Below are 17,044 nucleotides of genomic sequence, written 5' to 3' on the forward strand. Positions count from 1 at the left end.
ATAGTGCCTAGCAGTCCCCACACACATTATAATAACCACAGCGCTGCCCCTCCCACGACAGACGCGCACACAAGTCTCTGGCTTTGCCTAGCAATTTTGGCAACAGCGCGCAGCGGATTCTATCCACGCTGCCCAGGGGAGACTACACTTCCAACGGGGCAATGCTCCAGCTCGCTCCGCCGGCTGGCTGCGCATTGCACCCTGGGATGTGTAGTCTCCGCTTAGCGCCCCCCCCCCCCGGTTGGGCAGGGGCAGCCGCCCTAACAGCTCTCGCGAGGTTTTTGAATCGCTCTGGTCTCGCGCGCGGTTTCCTCGCGAGGGCGGCCGCCTTGGCTGGGATGTTTGGTGCGGTCGCCATTCCCCTGTGTGACGTCATAGTGCATTGTTGTGAGAGTAGCGGAGCATCCCTCAAGCTGTCAGCTGTGCTGCTGCTGCTGCGGGAGCCCGAGCCCGAGCCGGCCCAGCCCCCTTCTCCTCCCCCCGCCCCGGGGGCTCCGGAGCTCCGCGCCCGTGTAGCCTTGTCTGTGTGGAACCCCTCCGGGCCCCCCTCCCCCGCACGCTCCAGTCCGCCCTCCCCCCGCCCCCCTAGAACCATCTCAATGAGATGCAAACATGAAAGACAAGAGGAAGAAGAAGGACCGCACCTGGGCCGAGGCTGCCCGCCTGGTAGGTGCCGCGTTCGCATGGTGCGGGCAGGCGAGCCCCCGGCGAGTGGAGGGGGCAGTCAGCCCCGTACAGACCCCCCTCCCCCCGGCTTTGTTGCAATCAGTAGGGCATGTTGGAGTGAGCGTGCAGGGCTGGGTGAGCGAAGCGATTGACTCGCCGGGCGGTAGCGGGTGTGAGTGGCTGCCTCCCCCCTTACGTGGGTGTGTGAGGGGCTAAGGGGCTAGCCAGGGGAATCCCCCCCCCCACACACACACACTGCGTGTGAAGTTCCCTCATCCCCAGGGGGCGCCTCCTTTCCTTGGTATGCGTGTGTGTGAAATTACAAGAGTAGTCCCTCTTGTAGTGTGTATATGTGGGAGAGACATAGCTCTTCCTTTTCCCTTTAATGTGTGGGGAAATAGCTACACCTTTCGTAAATGTGTGTCGAAAAATATCCACTATGTGTGTGTGTGTGAGAGAGAGAGAAATTCCCTTCTCCCTGTCCCATGTATTTGTTTCAAATATCCCAGAAAAGTCTCCCCCTCCCCCCTTTAAAATATATGTAAGTGAAAGATCCAAGGATTTCCCATCACTCCATTAGTGTGTGTAGGAGAAAGAATTATCCAGGGATTCCTCTCCACCCATCTGTGTAGAGAAATAGCCCAGGCAATCAATCCCACCCCTCAGAAAGCTATTTGGCTCTAAAGACTTCATGTGTTCCCAGAGGGTTGGGGAATTATTTGTCACCCTCTTTCTCCAGTATCTGTTTTATGTGACTTTGTTTTATTGTTCGCTAAGTGTATTAGGACACTTCATTTACTTTGTGCTTCAGGACCCTTTTGTGTGAGTTCTCTCCATTCTAGGAATTTCACAGTGTGTGTGTACGATACAGCATGTGTGGTTGTACATTATAGTGCGTATGCCTTCCCTGAAGATGGGGTTATTTCAGCATCAGTTAGATGCGGTTATAGAAAGAGGACAGCTAGAAAGATCTGCTGCTGTTTATATTGGGGTTTTTTGGGTATTCATATCAATTTCATATTTTACTGATTATTTCAACAATTAAATTAGTATTGAAAGAATGTGATCCTTTTCTTGTGGTGCTAGTGAGTGTCTGTTTTATTTATTTTTTGTCTTAGAATGGCTGTGAAGCACAGTCCTTTTTGAAAGGATGTGTCTTGTGGGACTATGGAGCATTACATAGGAATTTCAGCCTTTCAGTGCTTCCACGGCATAATTTATATCAAAATAGGAGGCAGTCCTAACTATAGATGTCACTGCCAGTGCCTCATAGGAGTCTTGCATTGATTGAACATATAAGGTTCATTGGACATGTGGCAAAAAATTACTATAGTTAGTTCAGCTTTAGCAAGGGTGGTTTGATGTAGGCACTTTTAGAGTTGAAAAATATGCCTGTCTAAAACAGGAAATGTGCCAGGCCCAAGGTTCTTACTTTCTCACTATTGTCTTTCCTTAACTCTGCAGATCCTGGTAAAGGAGTAAGTGTATTAAGAGGGCACTCTCTTCCCCAAACTAATGACTAGAATAGATGTTCCCAAACTCGTGAACTTTATAGCTCTTTATGGTTGTTTGTGACTGATTTGTGGCTGTCTTTTGTTATATTGTAAGCTGCTAAACTTCATTAAAAGACATTTAAAATACATGGAATTCTATCCTAACGTTAGTTTAGCATGTAAGCAATTGCTGTGGCTTCCACAGGGAATATAAGCCATCATGAATGGGAAGGGAGATGGTCCGTGCAAGCGAGGAAAATCTCTGTTAAGGTGTAGTCAACTCTGTGGAAAAGTTCAATAGCTTCTAGAACATAGATTGAGCTGTTATAAATAGGGAAGCTCTCTCTGTTTGAGTTGCATTCTTTTTCTCACTCTGAACAGCCTTGACTGTGTAAACCTACTAGGACTGGTAGTTGCTTTATATGAAGAGTGGGTGATGAAGCACGTTGCCTGTTTTACAAAATGTTGTTCAGCCTCCCAAAGTTACTAAATTATCCAGAAGCTTGTCCGTAATCTGTTTCCTATATGACTTATGCATAGACTGCTTGCTTTGACCCTGATTCTGCATCAGGATCTACTAGTGCAGGGATTCATGCTAGCAGATCTTTATTGAGGCCAAATTTATGGAGTCCTTATATTATTTTATGTGAAGGACCTGATGGTTCATTATGATTCCATTTTCTTGGAATACATCAATAATGTATTACTGCAAGGCTTGATTAAATCAATTTCTTTCCAACGACAAGTAAAGAATGAAGTGATTGATACATACTCACAAGTAATGACTCATGAGCTAGCTAGATCAATATCTATGTTATAAAATTGATTGGCTTCTGAATTTCTTTATTTTTAAGAATAGGAAGGTTGAATTAATAAGTTATAAGTACTGATACCCATTTTTTATATTTCCTATAAAAAGCCTACAAGTGTGTTAAGCTTGTAAAGTGAAGTACTCCCAAGTTATGAAATGACAAAGTTAATTAAGATTGTAAGATAACCTTAATTCTGCTCCCTTGTGTATGTGTATGCATTACAGTACAGTCTCTAAATTACATGTTCATGCACTATTTTTCCATAGCACCTCTAGCTCACACAATACAGAATGGGGACAGTGCTCAGTGAATGAAATAGCTGTTGAGTTTTTCACTTTGTACTCTTTGTTCCTCCAGTATGTGGTCCCATGCTTCATGTACTGCACATTTTCCAAACTGTGGACTAACTAAAATGTTTTTTTCTCTTGTTTGACACTCATCACTGTAGTACCTGAGAGCCTTGCAAATGTAAATTGATTTAGCCTTACAGGCTTGTGAAGTTAAGTATTATTTATTATTATTATTTTACCTATACAGAACCGAAGCACAAAGAGATTAAATGTGTTGTTCAAGGTTGCATAGGAAATCTCTGAAAGAGGCAGAAAAAGAATGCAGATTCCCTGGGTTGCAGTCTAGTTCCTTAGCCCTAAGCTGTACACTAGTCATGGTAGAAGTGGATATAGTGGTGTCTGTAGCATCCTCACTTCAAACTCACATGTCCCATACAACAATTACATAGAATAAAGCAGGGGTAATCTGGACCCTGCACCCATATCATTACACAGCCCTGTCTTATTCCTTATTCAGCATGCACAATGAAAGAGGCAGCAGTTCTGCAAAAAAAAACCAGTAAATTATTTTATAATAAGGCAGTTTTGTAATGCATATGTCCAAGCGATCAGGCTTAAGGTTGATAGGCAACCTTACATTTATCATTTCTTGATACTTGAATACATCGTCTTTGTCATCTTGACATTCTTGTAATGTTTTTATATAGAGTCTTAATGTAAGAAGAAACTAACAAATGCCACTATAGTCAGCTGTTTACTGTATCTCACATTAAAATGTTTTATACTGTGCAATAAATAAGGCAGGAACCCTGGAGACATTCCTTGACCTGTATTTTGTGGAGGATGGCAGAGTTCCTTTGAGGTCTAACTACTTTCCATATGTAGCACCTTACCTCTTTCCTCACTCACCTCCACTAATCAGAGAGAAAAACCCTTTTTTAATGGGGGAGAGAAGAGGAGAGTACAATTGAATTATTTTGGCTCATATATTCTTTAAACTTAGTTGTTTGTTTGCTCAGAGAGAGCAAACCTGCCAAATTTCAGGAAAAAGCTTAAAAAAGACTTAAAAAGTTAAAACAACTGAAAATGACACCATTAAATGGAAAAGCTTGTGCCTCCTCAGTTCTAGGTGTTCTTAAGACCAAAATTATAAGTCCTGAAATATTGTTAACTTCTGTCCTATACTAATTTGGTGCCTTGAGTTGGATTTTCCAAGTTCATTGGTTGCACAAGACATACATAGTACAGATGCATCACAAAATAATTGATTGTAGACCAGCTGTTTATATTTTTAGTAGATGTCATAAGCCAGCAGTTCTGGTAACTTTTGTCTCTATGTAGTTTCACATTCTAAGTTCATCAGTCACTTTAAAATTGAGGAAGACTCTAAAATAATTAAATGAATGTAGATTTACAAATGTGTGGCTACTGGGGAATGAATGGATCACTTGGACAAATTTGCGTTGAAATTTAAGTTAAATTGAAGGGGTTTGTTCTTTTGAGGTTCAGTCCTTCAATGGTATAGATCGGAGTTGTCATAGAACAACAATCAGCCATTAGTTATGGCTGCCAGACATACTGCTTTACTTATGACCCAGATAGGTAAAATAGGCTTGAAGGGAGCAGATGCTGCAGGCTGGTAAACCCTCAAGACCAGTGTGGCCAGTATATTTCATGAGGCATTGAGCATCTGCTTATAAAGGATGGTGTTTTATCAGAACCGTTTGAAAGAATTTCTGTGACTAACTTGCCCTCATCACTGTCCTTTTCTCTTTATTCTAAGCACAGCTCTAAAGCGTACTTAAACTCTAACTTCCACTTGATAGTGGGAGTAGCTGAAAATTCTGAAACTGGTAGATTTTCACATCACTTATGTTCACTAGATTACCCCCTGCATGCCTGCTTTTCCTCCTCCAAGCCCTGTTCATAATTAAATGAATGTAGAGGTTTGCTCCAATTGCTTAGCATTGTGCATGTTTTGCTGCACTATGCAGAATCTTCTTGGTACAGGGGATGAGTGAACCGGGTGTTCTGATGCTTTGGTTCTGCGTATTTATTTTTGTAGCTTCCTGGTGCTACAGGTCTTAGTTAAGAATCAATTATTGTTCCTACATAATAGTTTAAATTAAAAGACTTTTTTTTTTTAAGTAGCAAGTATGTATGCAAATTAATTAAAGAAATTGCTGCTTTAAAGAATAACTACTTTGGAGATGTGGTTGTTAGCCTGTATGTTACCATTTAATGTGGCTGGCTGTCCAAATCTAGTTACCCGTCACTTGTCCTCTGTTCTACTGAGATTGTGTAGTTGAAGTAGATCATACAGTGGTATGGAATTATATGATGCAGTATGCCTTTATATTTGAAGCCCACAAATGAGACCAAAAATCAGAATTGTAACATGTATAACTAGAGCTTTGTAATACCTTTGACTTTTGTCTCCAGTCTTCACACTTGTTACTATAAATACAGTTTAAAACATTATGAAAGGAAGTTCATGCATTTCTAAAAATGGGGATTTGACATGACTTTGTTTTACTACACTAAAGGTCTCTTTGTTGTTGGCTTAACAGAGACCTACTATTATTTCCATATTTCTTCTAAGTTCATTCTTTTTTAGACATGCAGAAATATTGCTGCTTCGGGAGGTTTTGATGGCCTTTCACTTTGATCCACAATCAATGTTGCTTTGAAGATCTGTGGGGTTTTTAAATGTTATTTATTTGCCCTAGAGCTTTCTCAGATTTCTTTTTTTTTATTCAAAGCAATTGCTGCACTTGTTAGGTAGCACAACTCCTCCATCTATTTCTTTACCTTCTGTTGTTGCATGTACATAGCAGCACCACTTTTTGTTAGTATTGAGTATTCTAGAGATTAGTAGATTTAAAAAAAAAAGATTTAAAAAGGTGAACTGCAAATAAAATGTAAACTTAATTTACTTGTCCAGTATGTGGACAGTGATCCTATTAATTAGAATGAGAGACATTAATCTTATAAACAACTAAGCCTTACCTTTTTCTCTGAGATGTTCTGAAGACATGTCTGTGTTGATCAACTGTGATGCCTCAGGTACCAATGAGGTAGTCTGGAGCATGGAGCCAGACCTCTGAATATAGATATTGAAGAAAAGAGGAATATGTTATGTAATTTTAAAGTAACTTGGAAAACTACACAAAGACCTTGGAAGAGCCCTCAGCTCCCTATAGATGGGTTCAGTGCTCCAGAAAGCTTCCTTAGTAGTTGTGATATCACAGCATGGGGCCCAATGGGGTATTGCAGAGAATCAGGAGCCAGATGTCTGTGAATTCCCAAGACCTGAAATAGAACAGAAAAGGGCAAATTTGGATTGTTCATGGGCCCAATCCTGCAAGATGCTGCGTGCCTTCAGTTTCCTTTGTTGTGATTTGGAGTGGAGCCTGCTCAGCATCTCCCAAGAGGTCCTCTGCACATAGTCTGATCTGGCCTTACATGCTAAATGCCTATCTTTGCCTTTTCAATGAGGGCATTCAATCCACATGTATTGCTCAAGTCAATAGAATTTACCTTTTATGTTTGCAGTCACCTTTAGATAACACCCATGTGCTAAACTATTTCCTGTTACATATAGCATCTCATTTCCTCTTCCAGTTTTCTGACTTAAAATAAGCAATTGTCTACTTCCCCCATCCCAGGTGTTGCATTCTGAGTTTTTTATAATATATATATATATAAGTATAAATAAAAGCAAAGCAACAAGAAAATTGTTTTTTTAATTTTATTTGTGTTGTGTTATTCCCTAAAGGCCCCAGTCAGTATCAGGGCTGCATTGTTCTAAATGAAGACGTGATCCCTGACCCAAAAAGGTTAAAACCTAAATTGAAACAAGGCACAGGTGAGTGTTTATAAAACAACGAGAGAAGAAGGATGAAGTAACATTGGCTGACTATGGACAGCTTGATGATTCTGAATCATTTGGATATTTTTAGTAAACAAATTAATATTAGCCATTCATCATGTAAGTGGTCAATAGCAAAAGAGGGTTTTGAGGTAGATGTTGTAAAGCTGTTCTGGTTAGTTCTGGGAAGGCTTTCCATGCACAAAGGGTAATGTGTAAGAAAGCAGTAACGTGGAAGAAGTGAACAAATGCATGGCTGGGCGGACTGGCATAACTGGTGAAATAGAAGGGCAGGATACAATATAAGTGATGAGGAACAAACAATAGGTAGAGATGGATAGAGTGAAGGGCATGAGGATTAAATCAAGGTATAAATGTAAAGCAGTTGAGGATCAGACAGAGGACAGATTAAAAAAAAAGGATGTGATTTAGAGCAATGGGTTAGAAGATTTTAGTGGCTACGTTTTGTATGGATTGGAAGGTGATGAGCACCTGTCTGAGCCACTATGTTTATCATTTGATGAGCTGATTTAAAAAAAAAAAAACACAAAAAAACTTCAAGCTGCTTTCTTCTCTTCATTTTAGTTGGATCTCTAAAAATGGATCTTCTTAATTGTTTCTCTTCAGGCATCTGTTACAGTTAGTATATTTTGGAGTTACTGTCTAATGATAGAGTAGATGTATTTGAAAAAGAACAAAGATCCTGTCCACCCCTTCATGAGGTTCTCTGCCCTGCATAGGTGCAGCTTCTGTCTAATATACCACCATAAAGATTCTTTATATTACTAACATTTGAAGTGATTAAAATTTGGATTATATTAAAAAATATTTTTCACCCTCTATACAGTTTTCTGTTTTTATTTTGGTTAGTTTGGGCCAGGGGTCGGCAACTTTTCAGAAGTGATGTGCCAAGTCTTAATTTATTTATTCTAATTTAAAGTTTCACATGCCAGTAATGCATTTTAACATTTTTAGGTCTCTTTCTATAAGTCTGTAATATATAACTAAACTATTGTTGTATGTAAAGTAAATAAGGTTTTTAAAATGTTTAAGAAGCTTCATTTAAAATCAAATTAAAATGCAGAGCCCCCCAGACCGGTGGCCAGGACCCGGGCAGTGTGAGTGCCACTGAAAATCAGCTCGCGTGCTGCCTTTGGCACGCATGCCATAGATTGTCTACCCCTGGTTTGGGCAATGAAAATAAACTGGTTAATTTCACTGTAGTTCGCATGCACTAGCAGAGTACTGCAATGTCTGAGTTGCAAGCCCTTTAGGCCAATGTTTAAGTCTGAAAACAAAACAAAACAAAAAAATCCCTACTGTCTAAACTTTGGGCCTGACCTACATAAGTGTCCCTGTAACAGAAAGTGAAGTTTGATGTCTGATGTGTGCATAGGGAAGTGCTCCTGAAAATCACAGATGCAGAGAGAACTATCAGTTTAAATTTAAAAGAACACTGCACCTATCTGCTCTTCTCAGCATTCTTAAAACTTGCATGTTAAGAAACCCCTTATGTATTACTTGAAATGCCATTAAAGGCTGAAGTTACTTAGATATTGAAGTAAGTTGTGTGTGTGTGTGAGTGAGAGAGAGAGAGAGAGATCTGGGAAGTCTAGAAAACTACTGGAAGTACTAATGTTCCAAAAACCTGTATTTAGACATATATTCATACAGAATTTGTTTATGTGGTAGGCATATTATAAAACCCTTTTAAAGTTTTCTGTATCCTTGTATTTTGCTACATACCTGTCTCTTGAACTTTAAAATGCAAACTTGCATGCCTCTTCTGTGTGGGAGCAGCAATATTGGCAAAGGGCCAGGGAAAAGTGGCAGAGAGGAGTTGGAGAACTGCAGTGGGGGAAAAGATGCAGAAGTGCACGCACACTGTATGAAGTGGAACAAAAAAAAACCAATATCCCAGGAGGAAACCAAAATTCCATGATAGAGAAGGAGAGAAGTGGAAAGAGAGAGAGAGAGAGAAATTAATTTTCTTAATTTTGGGATGACACTTTATTGGACTGTCAGCTACTTATTTAAGTGAAGTGGTAACACAATAATCTCAAATAATACTTCCCTGCTAAATTTTTGTTTTCATGAGATTTTTGAAGTATGGAGATTAAAACAACAAATCAAAGAATCCTGTTCTCTGTAGAAACTATTGTGACACTCTGTACCTCGGGTGATCACCCTGCACCCCCATGTTCATCCTTATAATATCTTTGTGTGGTATCCAATGTAAAGTTTGTCGTGTCGGGTGTCTTTAGACGGCTCATGATGCACTGAGCATTGTTGTTTTAGTAATGTTATCGGTTGTAATTTCATGTATATAGTTATGAGGCTCAAAATGTCTTCTCATGTCTTAAAACAAGCCCAGGCAAAAACTCCCCCAGAGCAGAGGGGCAGTTCACACCTCATCAGGGCATGCATGGAACAAACCCAGCCCAGCCTCACAGGAACAAAGGACACTGGCCTAGGCAGCAACAAAGGATCTGTTGGACTCTCGAGTGAGTCACCTCCCTTCCCATGTCAGTTTGGGACTTTGATGAGATAGTGCTCGCCAGACCCTGAAAGAGGGGTGTGGAGGGCACAACCAAGAGGGAAGAAAGAACATGATAAAAGGGAGAGACGTTTGCCATGCTCTCCCTCTCTTCCACCTCCATCTACAGACACCACCACCAAGCGACTGAAGTGCTGATCAAAGGGGAGAGCCTGGCTGAAGGGCAACCAGCCAGCCGGTGGTGAGAAGCATCCAAGTTTCTAAGGGCACTGAAAGTGTTAAGATCAGCTTACAATGAGTTTTGCTTTTATTTCATTTGACCAGATCTGACTTGTTGGGCTTTGACTTATAATCACTTAAAATCTATCTTTTGTAGTTAATAAATTAGTTTGTTTATTCTACCTGAAGCAGTGAGTTTGGTTTGAAGCGTGTCAGGGACTTCCCTTGGGATAACAAGCCTGGTACATATCAACTTAATTGTTAAATTGACGAACTCATATAAGCTTGCAGCGTCCAGCGGGCATAACTGGACACTGCAAGACGGAGGTTCCTAGGGCTGTGTCTGGGACCGGAGATATTGGCTAGTGTCATTCAGTTGCAGAATCCATGCAGCAGCTGGATTAAAAGTGCTCACTCACATAGCTGGGAGCAGCTTTCATGCTAGAGGCTGTGCATGAACAGCCTGGGAGTGGGGGTTCTCACAGCAGAGCAGGGTAAGGCTGGCTCCCAGAGTCAAGGATTGGAGTGACCTAGTAGATCACGGGTCCAGATAACACCAGGGGAACGTCATAACTATAATTAGAACTTTTGTCTGGGAAATGAATTACTGTATTTCTTATTACATCACATTCCAACTAATTTTAGGAAAATTTGCCTTTATCCATTTCAACCAAGAGAATATTGCAAAGGTTTAAAAAAAAACCCTTTAGAAATAAATGAAAAGACCCACTTGTCTGATGAAATATTTTCCTCTCCTTTGAGTGATAGATAATCCTTTCTACTAATAAAAAGAACAGGAGTACTTGTGGCACCTTAGAGACTAACAAATTTATTAGAGCATAAGCTTTCGTGGGCTACAGCCCACTTCTTCGGATGCATCCGAAGAAGTGGGCTGTAGCCCACGAAAGCTTATGCTCTAATAAATTTGTTAGTCTCTAAGGTGCCACAAGTACTCCTGTTCTTTTTGCGGACTAACACGGCTGCTACTCTGAAACCTTTCTACTAATGGAATTTTCAGAGTTGGTGTCACCTGATCTTGTCCAGATTGCTTCTAGAAAAGCAATGCTTATATGTGTACCTATCTTGGAATCTCTTTTGCTAAAAAGCCCTCTTCCATACTTTTTGAGGATGAGACTACTGCTGTTTTTTGTTTAGTAACCAGAAATACTGATGTATTTTCTTACCGTTGAAGAATATAACATCGAAATGTTCCACAAATAGATTTGTATTTATGGGTCATAATATCTGGAACAGTTTAAGGCAAAATTCACCTTCCTGCATATAAGCCAAAAGGCTTATCCAGCCACTGCATTGTATTGCCTTATAGGCAGAAGATGAACTGGATGGCTACCCTGGAGGCCAATGCTGAGGCATCGTGACCTTTCGTTTTTCTGTTAACAGGATTTTTTAGGGAAACATGGTTTTCTAAGACCACAGTCATTGGAACTCTTGGGGAGTCTGTGTAACTTGCATGGGATTTTGGTAATGAATGTTTTGAGTCTATAGCTCTAATGTGTGTTAGAATTCTTTTCAAAGCTTTTGTGAATAGGCAAGGGCCTTTTCTTTTCTTTTAGGATACCAATTTTACAATAGTGTTCCATATCCTTAAAATAAAAATATTCCAAGATTGCTCCATTGAGCAAGAGAGTTCATTCTATGGTAGAGCACCAATAGTGTTGAAGGATAAGACAGTTACATTTTTTTCCTGTGGACTGCAGGTGATTTTAAATCATAATCCTTCCTGTGCTGTCATATGTCGCTTAGGGCCTGAGCAAGGCTTCTCTAGCCCTGTCTATCCTCAGCCACACTCTGTGTTCTCTGTTATTAAGTCCTATAGATTTCCTGCTCTGAATAGTGTTCGATGAAGGTATTCTTTCACTTGCCCCTTTTGCATGTTCTTTCAGCTGCCCAATGGCATGCTTGCCATGGCAGATGCTCTGGCTTCATTCTTAACATGTCCTATATAGTTCCATCTTTTTTTTTCTGGATAACTTTAGAGATCAGGAGGTGTTGAACTCTGACAAATCTTGGCATATGTTATTTCATTTGCTAGCTTGTGTTTTTCTAAGGTATTTGCTTTCGAAGATATTTAGACATCTATCTCTATCTTTGGTGACTTTCCAGCTTTCACATCCATATGTTAAGATGGAAATAACATTTGAATTGAAGATTCATAGTTTGGTCAATAACTTAAAATCGATAACTTATCAGATCTTGTTGAAACTGATGCATGCAGTTACTGTTTTGCCAGTTGGTGATATTATTCCCTTCTGGATATCCCCCTGGGCTTTCAGGTTACTGAACTGACTCACTTGTTTAACCCCCAACTTGTAGGACCAGTGGACTGCTTTTAATCTGAACCTTACCCTTTGACTTATATGGCTTGGATGGCCCTACCAGGAGTAACTCCTCCTGGCAAACTTCTCAGGGTCATCAAAACACTCAAGTCTTCCACCATGTCACAGTGTAGTATCCAGGGAAGGCCACGTTATTGAATCCACCAAAGAAATTCCTTGATTTCCTGGGACTGCGAAAAAATAAAAATTCATACTGAGCATTCAGAGAAGTCCTACTTAAAATGTGAAAAGACTAGCACTATGCTGAGACTAGGAGCTGCTAATGTTTACCTCTGTGGTTCCAAAAAAGGGCTTACTTTAGGATAAAACTCCCCGCATCAAAGGCAGGTGTATAGTTCAAGTACGGCAGAATGAATCTGCCTTTGAATAAATCATATGTTAATTACCTAATGGGCGTGTTTTGCCCTTTCCTAGTTTGCTTTTCCTTGATGCTTTCACGTGCCAGAAAAATAAAAAAGGCCATTGCTGTTCAAAGTAGAAAGGGCAGTAAACTAAGAGAGCCCCAAAATAAAGCTCATCTCTTGGTTGAGCAGGAAATCCAGTTGTGTGAAAATGATATACCTATAACTTTCCCGGCCGTAAAAGAAAATCCTACGTACCCTCTCCTCTACAAATTAAAGTATCTACCTTGTTTGTGATTCATAGTTTTGTGGCATGCAGGCTGATTTACTGCACCTCAGATTTCCCATTAGTGTGTGCCGAGTTCTTGTTTGATCTGATTTTGGAGTTGGAGCAGGCTTATGGCTCATGCAAAGAGTAATCCTTCCAGGCTGAGTCTGGAGCTCATGGCTGCTGACAACTAGTGACCTATCCTGAGTGCCTTCACGTTTTACTCAGATGGGTAGACAAAATCTGCATCTTAATTTTGGGCTTAGGGTTACAAACTGTTGGTATAAGGATCACATCTTTATCTCTATCTCACTATCACCTCTGTAATTTTAAAGTCAGAGTTCATCTTTGTTCCTTGTGGGCATGAGGCCTATTTAATTGTTCTGGCTATGAAGATTGATAGCTTTTATTGAGTTTAAATCTCTAAGGGAAACTTCTGTTCAGCTGGTAAACCACTCTGTTGATTTTCCTTTGTCAGCTATGTCAATGCAGTGTCTCCCAACCATACTGTCATGGTACATCCTCCTCACAGTAATGTTGCCTTGTTATATGGCTGATCTGTGTAAGTTACTGATCACATCAAAGAATTTTTGAAAACCTTATGCTTGTGCTTCCTGAAGCCCTTATTGAGGGTAGTGTGGATAAAGATATGCTCCCTGTGGAAAACTGGTAATGCTTATCATTTCGTGTATTCCAAAGGCAAAAAATTATTTCATAGAATTATCTTTTGAGTCACAGATTAAATGATAGGTGTGGTCTAGCAGTAACCAGAGAAGGAGAACTTCTCCAAAAGAACCAGGGCAATTCACCCCCATAAAACAAATCTGCTCCCCTTCATCCAACCTTGTGATTACCATGCATTCCAAGCACTTACAACTCACCACAATTGTAATCAAAAGCATTTTCTGCCATGAGGAAGAATGGGAAAATACCATACTCTTTGTGTATATTATAAACAACCACCACCCCAGAACGAACAAAAATCCAAACAAACAGAATAACTGCTGGTATAAGGTGCCATGACAGTTTTTTTTGTTTTGTTTATTTTTATTGCCAGCAGTTTGGGATGGTCAGATTAGGGTTGTTAACCCTCCAGGATTGTCCTGAAGTCTCCAGGAATTAAAGATTAATCTTTAATTAAAGATTGTCATGTGATGAAACCTCCAGGAATCCCTCCAGCCAAAATTGGCAACGCTAAGTCAGATTGTCCTCAAATAGAAAAGCTATAAATTATCATGCAGGTCTTCCCAATAAAACCTTTAGGGCATCTCCCTGTCATATAGACACCCCATCATGTGTTCTATCTGATCTGTCGGTACCTTGCCAAACTCTTGTTCATATGGGTTTGAAACAATACATTATTTGCCAGACTTTATACAAACATCACTAGGTTCCACCCAAATAGAACCCGTTTCTGTTACAGCTAATATACTTTAAAGCCGGGTGGGGGAAGACAGTATGAAGATTAGAATTAAAAATGAACAAGATATGTGACGCAAACAAAATATGCATGGTTTGGTGTGATACCAAGTACTGATTCTCCCTTGCTTGAGAACCTTGCATGAGTAACTGGCAGCTGTAACATCTGTGAGTAAGGTGGTGTTCCCCAACTCATGGCAATTAAAACTTCATAGCATTCCACACCGTCATGTATTTTATTTTATATACAGCTGGTATTGATGACTAATCTCTTAAGACTTTAATCATCTCATGAGGAGAGGTGGAATAATTCACAGTAGCCCTTCCTTTCCTCACTCATGAAGATAAATGTCATAAAATGATGGCTGATCATTGTTATGACACTAACCATTTTATATTTAACAAAGATAGCAAAATCCCACTGGCAGCTAACAAAAGAATTCTCTCTATATATGTGGCGCGAGAAGGCTATATTTCTCTAATTCAAAAATGTGACTTTCCTGTCTACTTTTGGAGCATTTGAAGTACTAGAATTTGATTGTGCCAGTGAATTGACTACATATAGGGATATGATGTCACATTTCAAATTGATTTCAAGTCAGTTTTGAACATTCTGTAAGCTTGAAAACCCCCCAAATCCCTTTCATTTGTAATAGCAGCTCCCTCAAAAATTGAATAATTCCCCCCTGAATAAAACAAGATGATGGCTTTCATTTCACTTTTCTTTGGAGGGATTTTCCTGATGGGGTTGGGGAATTCAGATGCTTTATTTTTTTAGCGGGGGAAAAGTCACTTCTTCCCTCCTGGTTTTAGTTTTCCTTGTCCTGACCTTCTGTGTTGCACCCCAGCCCATCCACCCTCCAGGCACACACACTTTGGCCATCCTTATAAGGATAAAACCTACCAAAGTACGAACAAAGGTTCATTCTCTACATCAGTAACAACACAATTTGGCTCCCCTTCTTTTCATGTTAGCTAACAGGCAGCAGTACAGGGAACTGTGCTGTATAGCCGATGATGGGAGAGGAAGAGAGAAAACACCGAGTCTTGCAAGGATAAGGAATCTCTTTACAAAGACGGAGAGTATGTAAATAAACTTTTCATCCAAGCATCAAAATGCTGTACAGTGAGGATAAATATTATATCTGTTTTACAGATGAGAGAACTGAGTCTACGTGATTTTTTTTTTTTTTTAAGGGTCACACAGTATCTCTTTCTATATTATTGTTAGATGTGGTATAATGTAACAATCCTGTTATTTGTAAATAAAACCTTGTTTATAGCCCAGAGTGACTATAGTGACTAGAGCACTATAAATGCTTAATTGTATTCATTCCTCACAATATACCCATATCAGTCACAACACAAAATCTGCTTGTTTTATTAATTTTATGGATAACCCTGATCTAGAAAAAGTATTTTAAAAGCTGATAGGAAGTATGTATTTAGCTGCAGTATATACCCCTAAACATATTTTATTCTTAATCCTATATGTTATAGTTTAGTATTTTTTCTCTCTGAAACCTTAGGTCTGTATCTGTAGGACACCGTCTAACAAGATAACTCCTTGTAGGAGAGGAGTGGAAAGAAAATTGGCATAACTGTCTCCTCTTGTTAAATCTGGTACATTTAGAGAGTAGCCAGTAGGAATTCTGTTACTCACTTTGGAAGTACTCCTTAAACATTACATTTGCCTGAGGAAAGTAAGTGATGGAAGCTTTTAAAAACACACACTTGTGTGCGTGCGCGCGCACACACAGCGACATGATTTCGGAAGACTTCCTCTTCACATGTTTTGATTCTGACCATGTTGAAACATCAGTAGTATAGCAGACCTTTTAGTGTCTGAAAAAAGATCTATATTAGCTTGTGTTAGTGATATAACATACACAAAAAGTGAATATATTCAGGCTTTTCCGTGCTGTTTTTCTCTCCATCACTTACATAGCAATCAGTGTTAAGTCCCAAGCAGCCTGCGAAGAGCTACAAAAGGATCTCAGAAAACTGGGTGACTGGGCAACAAAACGGCAGATGAAATTCAGTGTTGATAAATGCAAAGTAATGCACACTGGAAAACATAATCCCAACTATACATATAAAACGATGGGGTCTAAATTAGCTCAAGAAAGAGATCTTGGAGTCATTGTGGATAGTTCTCTGAAAACATCCACTCAATGTGCAGCAGCAGTCAAAAAAGCGAACAGAATGTTGGGAATCATTAAGAAAGGGATAAACAATAAGACAGAAAATATCATATTGCCGCTATATAAATCCATGATATGCCCACATCTTGAATACTGCGTGCAGATGTGGTCTGCCCCATCTCAAAAAAGATATTAGAATTAGAAAAGGTTCAGAAAAGGACAACAAAAATGATTGGGGTATGGAATGGCGATTAATGAGACTGGGACTTTTCAGCTTGGAAAAGAGACGACAAAGGATATGATAGAGGTCTATAAATTCATGACTGGTGTGGAGAAAGTAAATAAGGAAGTGTTGTTTACGACTTCTCATAACACACGTATTAGGGGTCACCAAATAAAAATAATAGGCAGCAGGTTTAAAACAAACAAAAGGAAGTATGTCTTCACACAACGCATAGTCAGCCTATGGAACTCCTTGCCAGAGGATTTTGAGAAGGCCAAGACTATAACAGGGTTCAAAAAAGAACCAGATAAGTTCATGGAGGATAGGTCCATCAATGCTATTAGCCAGGATGGGCAGGGATGGTGTCCCTAGCCTCTGTTTGCCAGAAGCTGCAAACGGGCGACAGGGGATGGATCACTTGATGATTATCTGTTCTGTTCATTC

General features: G+C 39.9%; 1 protein-coding gene across 1 annotated transcript in view; it reads left to right on the forward strand.

The window, feature by feature from the left end:
* The first annotated feature begins 312 nt into the window (after window positions 1-312).
* Window positions 313-17,044, forward strand: part of ASXL3 (ASXL transcriptional regulator 3) — a 151,616-nt gene continuing 134,884 nt past the window's right edge. The window contains exon 1 of the mRNA XM_065585458.1: window positions 313-666. Coding sequence (XP_065441530.1) covers window positions 613-666 — 54 coding nt within the window. The 5' untranslated portion in view covers window positions 313-612. The remainder of the gene's footprint in view (window positions 667-17,044) is intronic.

Source organism: Chrysemys picta, chromosome 2 (assembly GCF_011386835.1).
Source record: "Chrysemys picta bellii isolate R12L10 chromosome 2, ASM1138683v2, whole genome shotgun sequence".
Taxonomy (NCBI): Eukaryota; Metazoa; Chordata; order Testudines; family Emydidae; genus Chrysemys; species Chrysemys picta.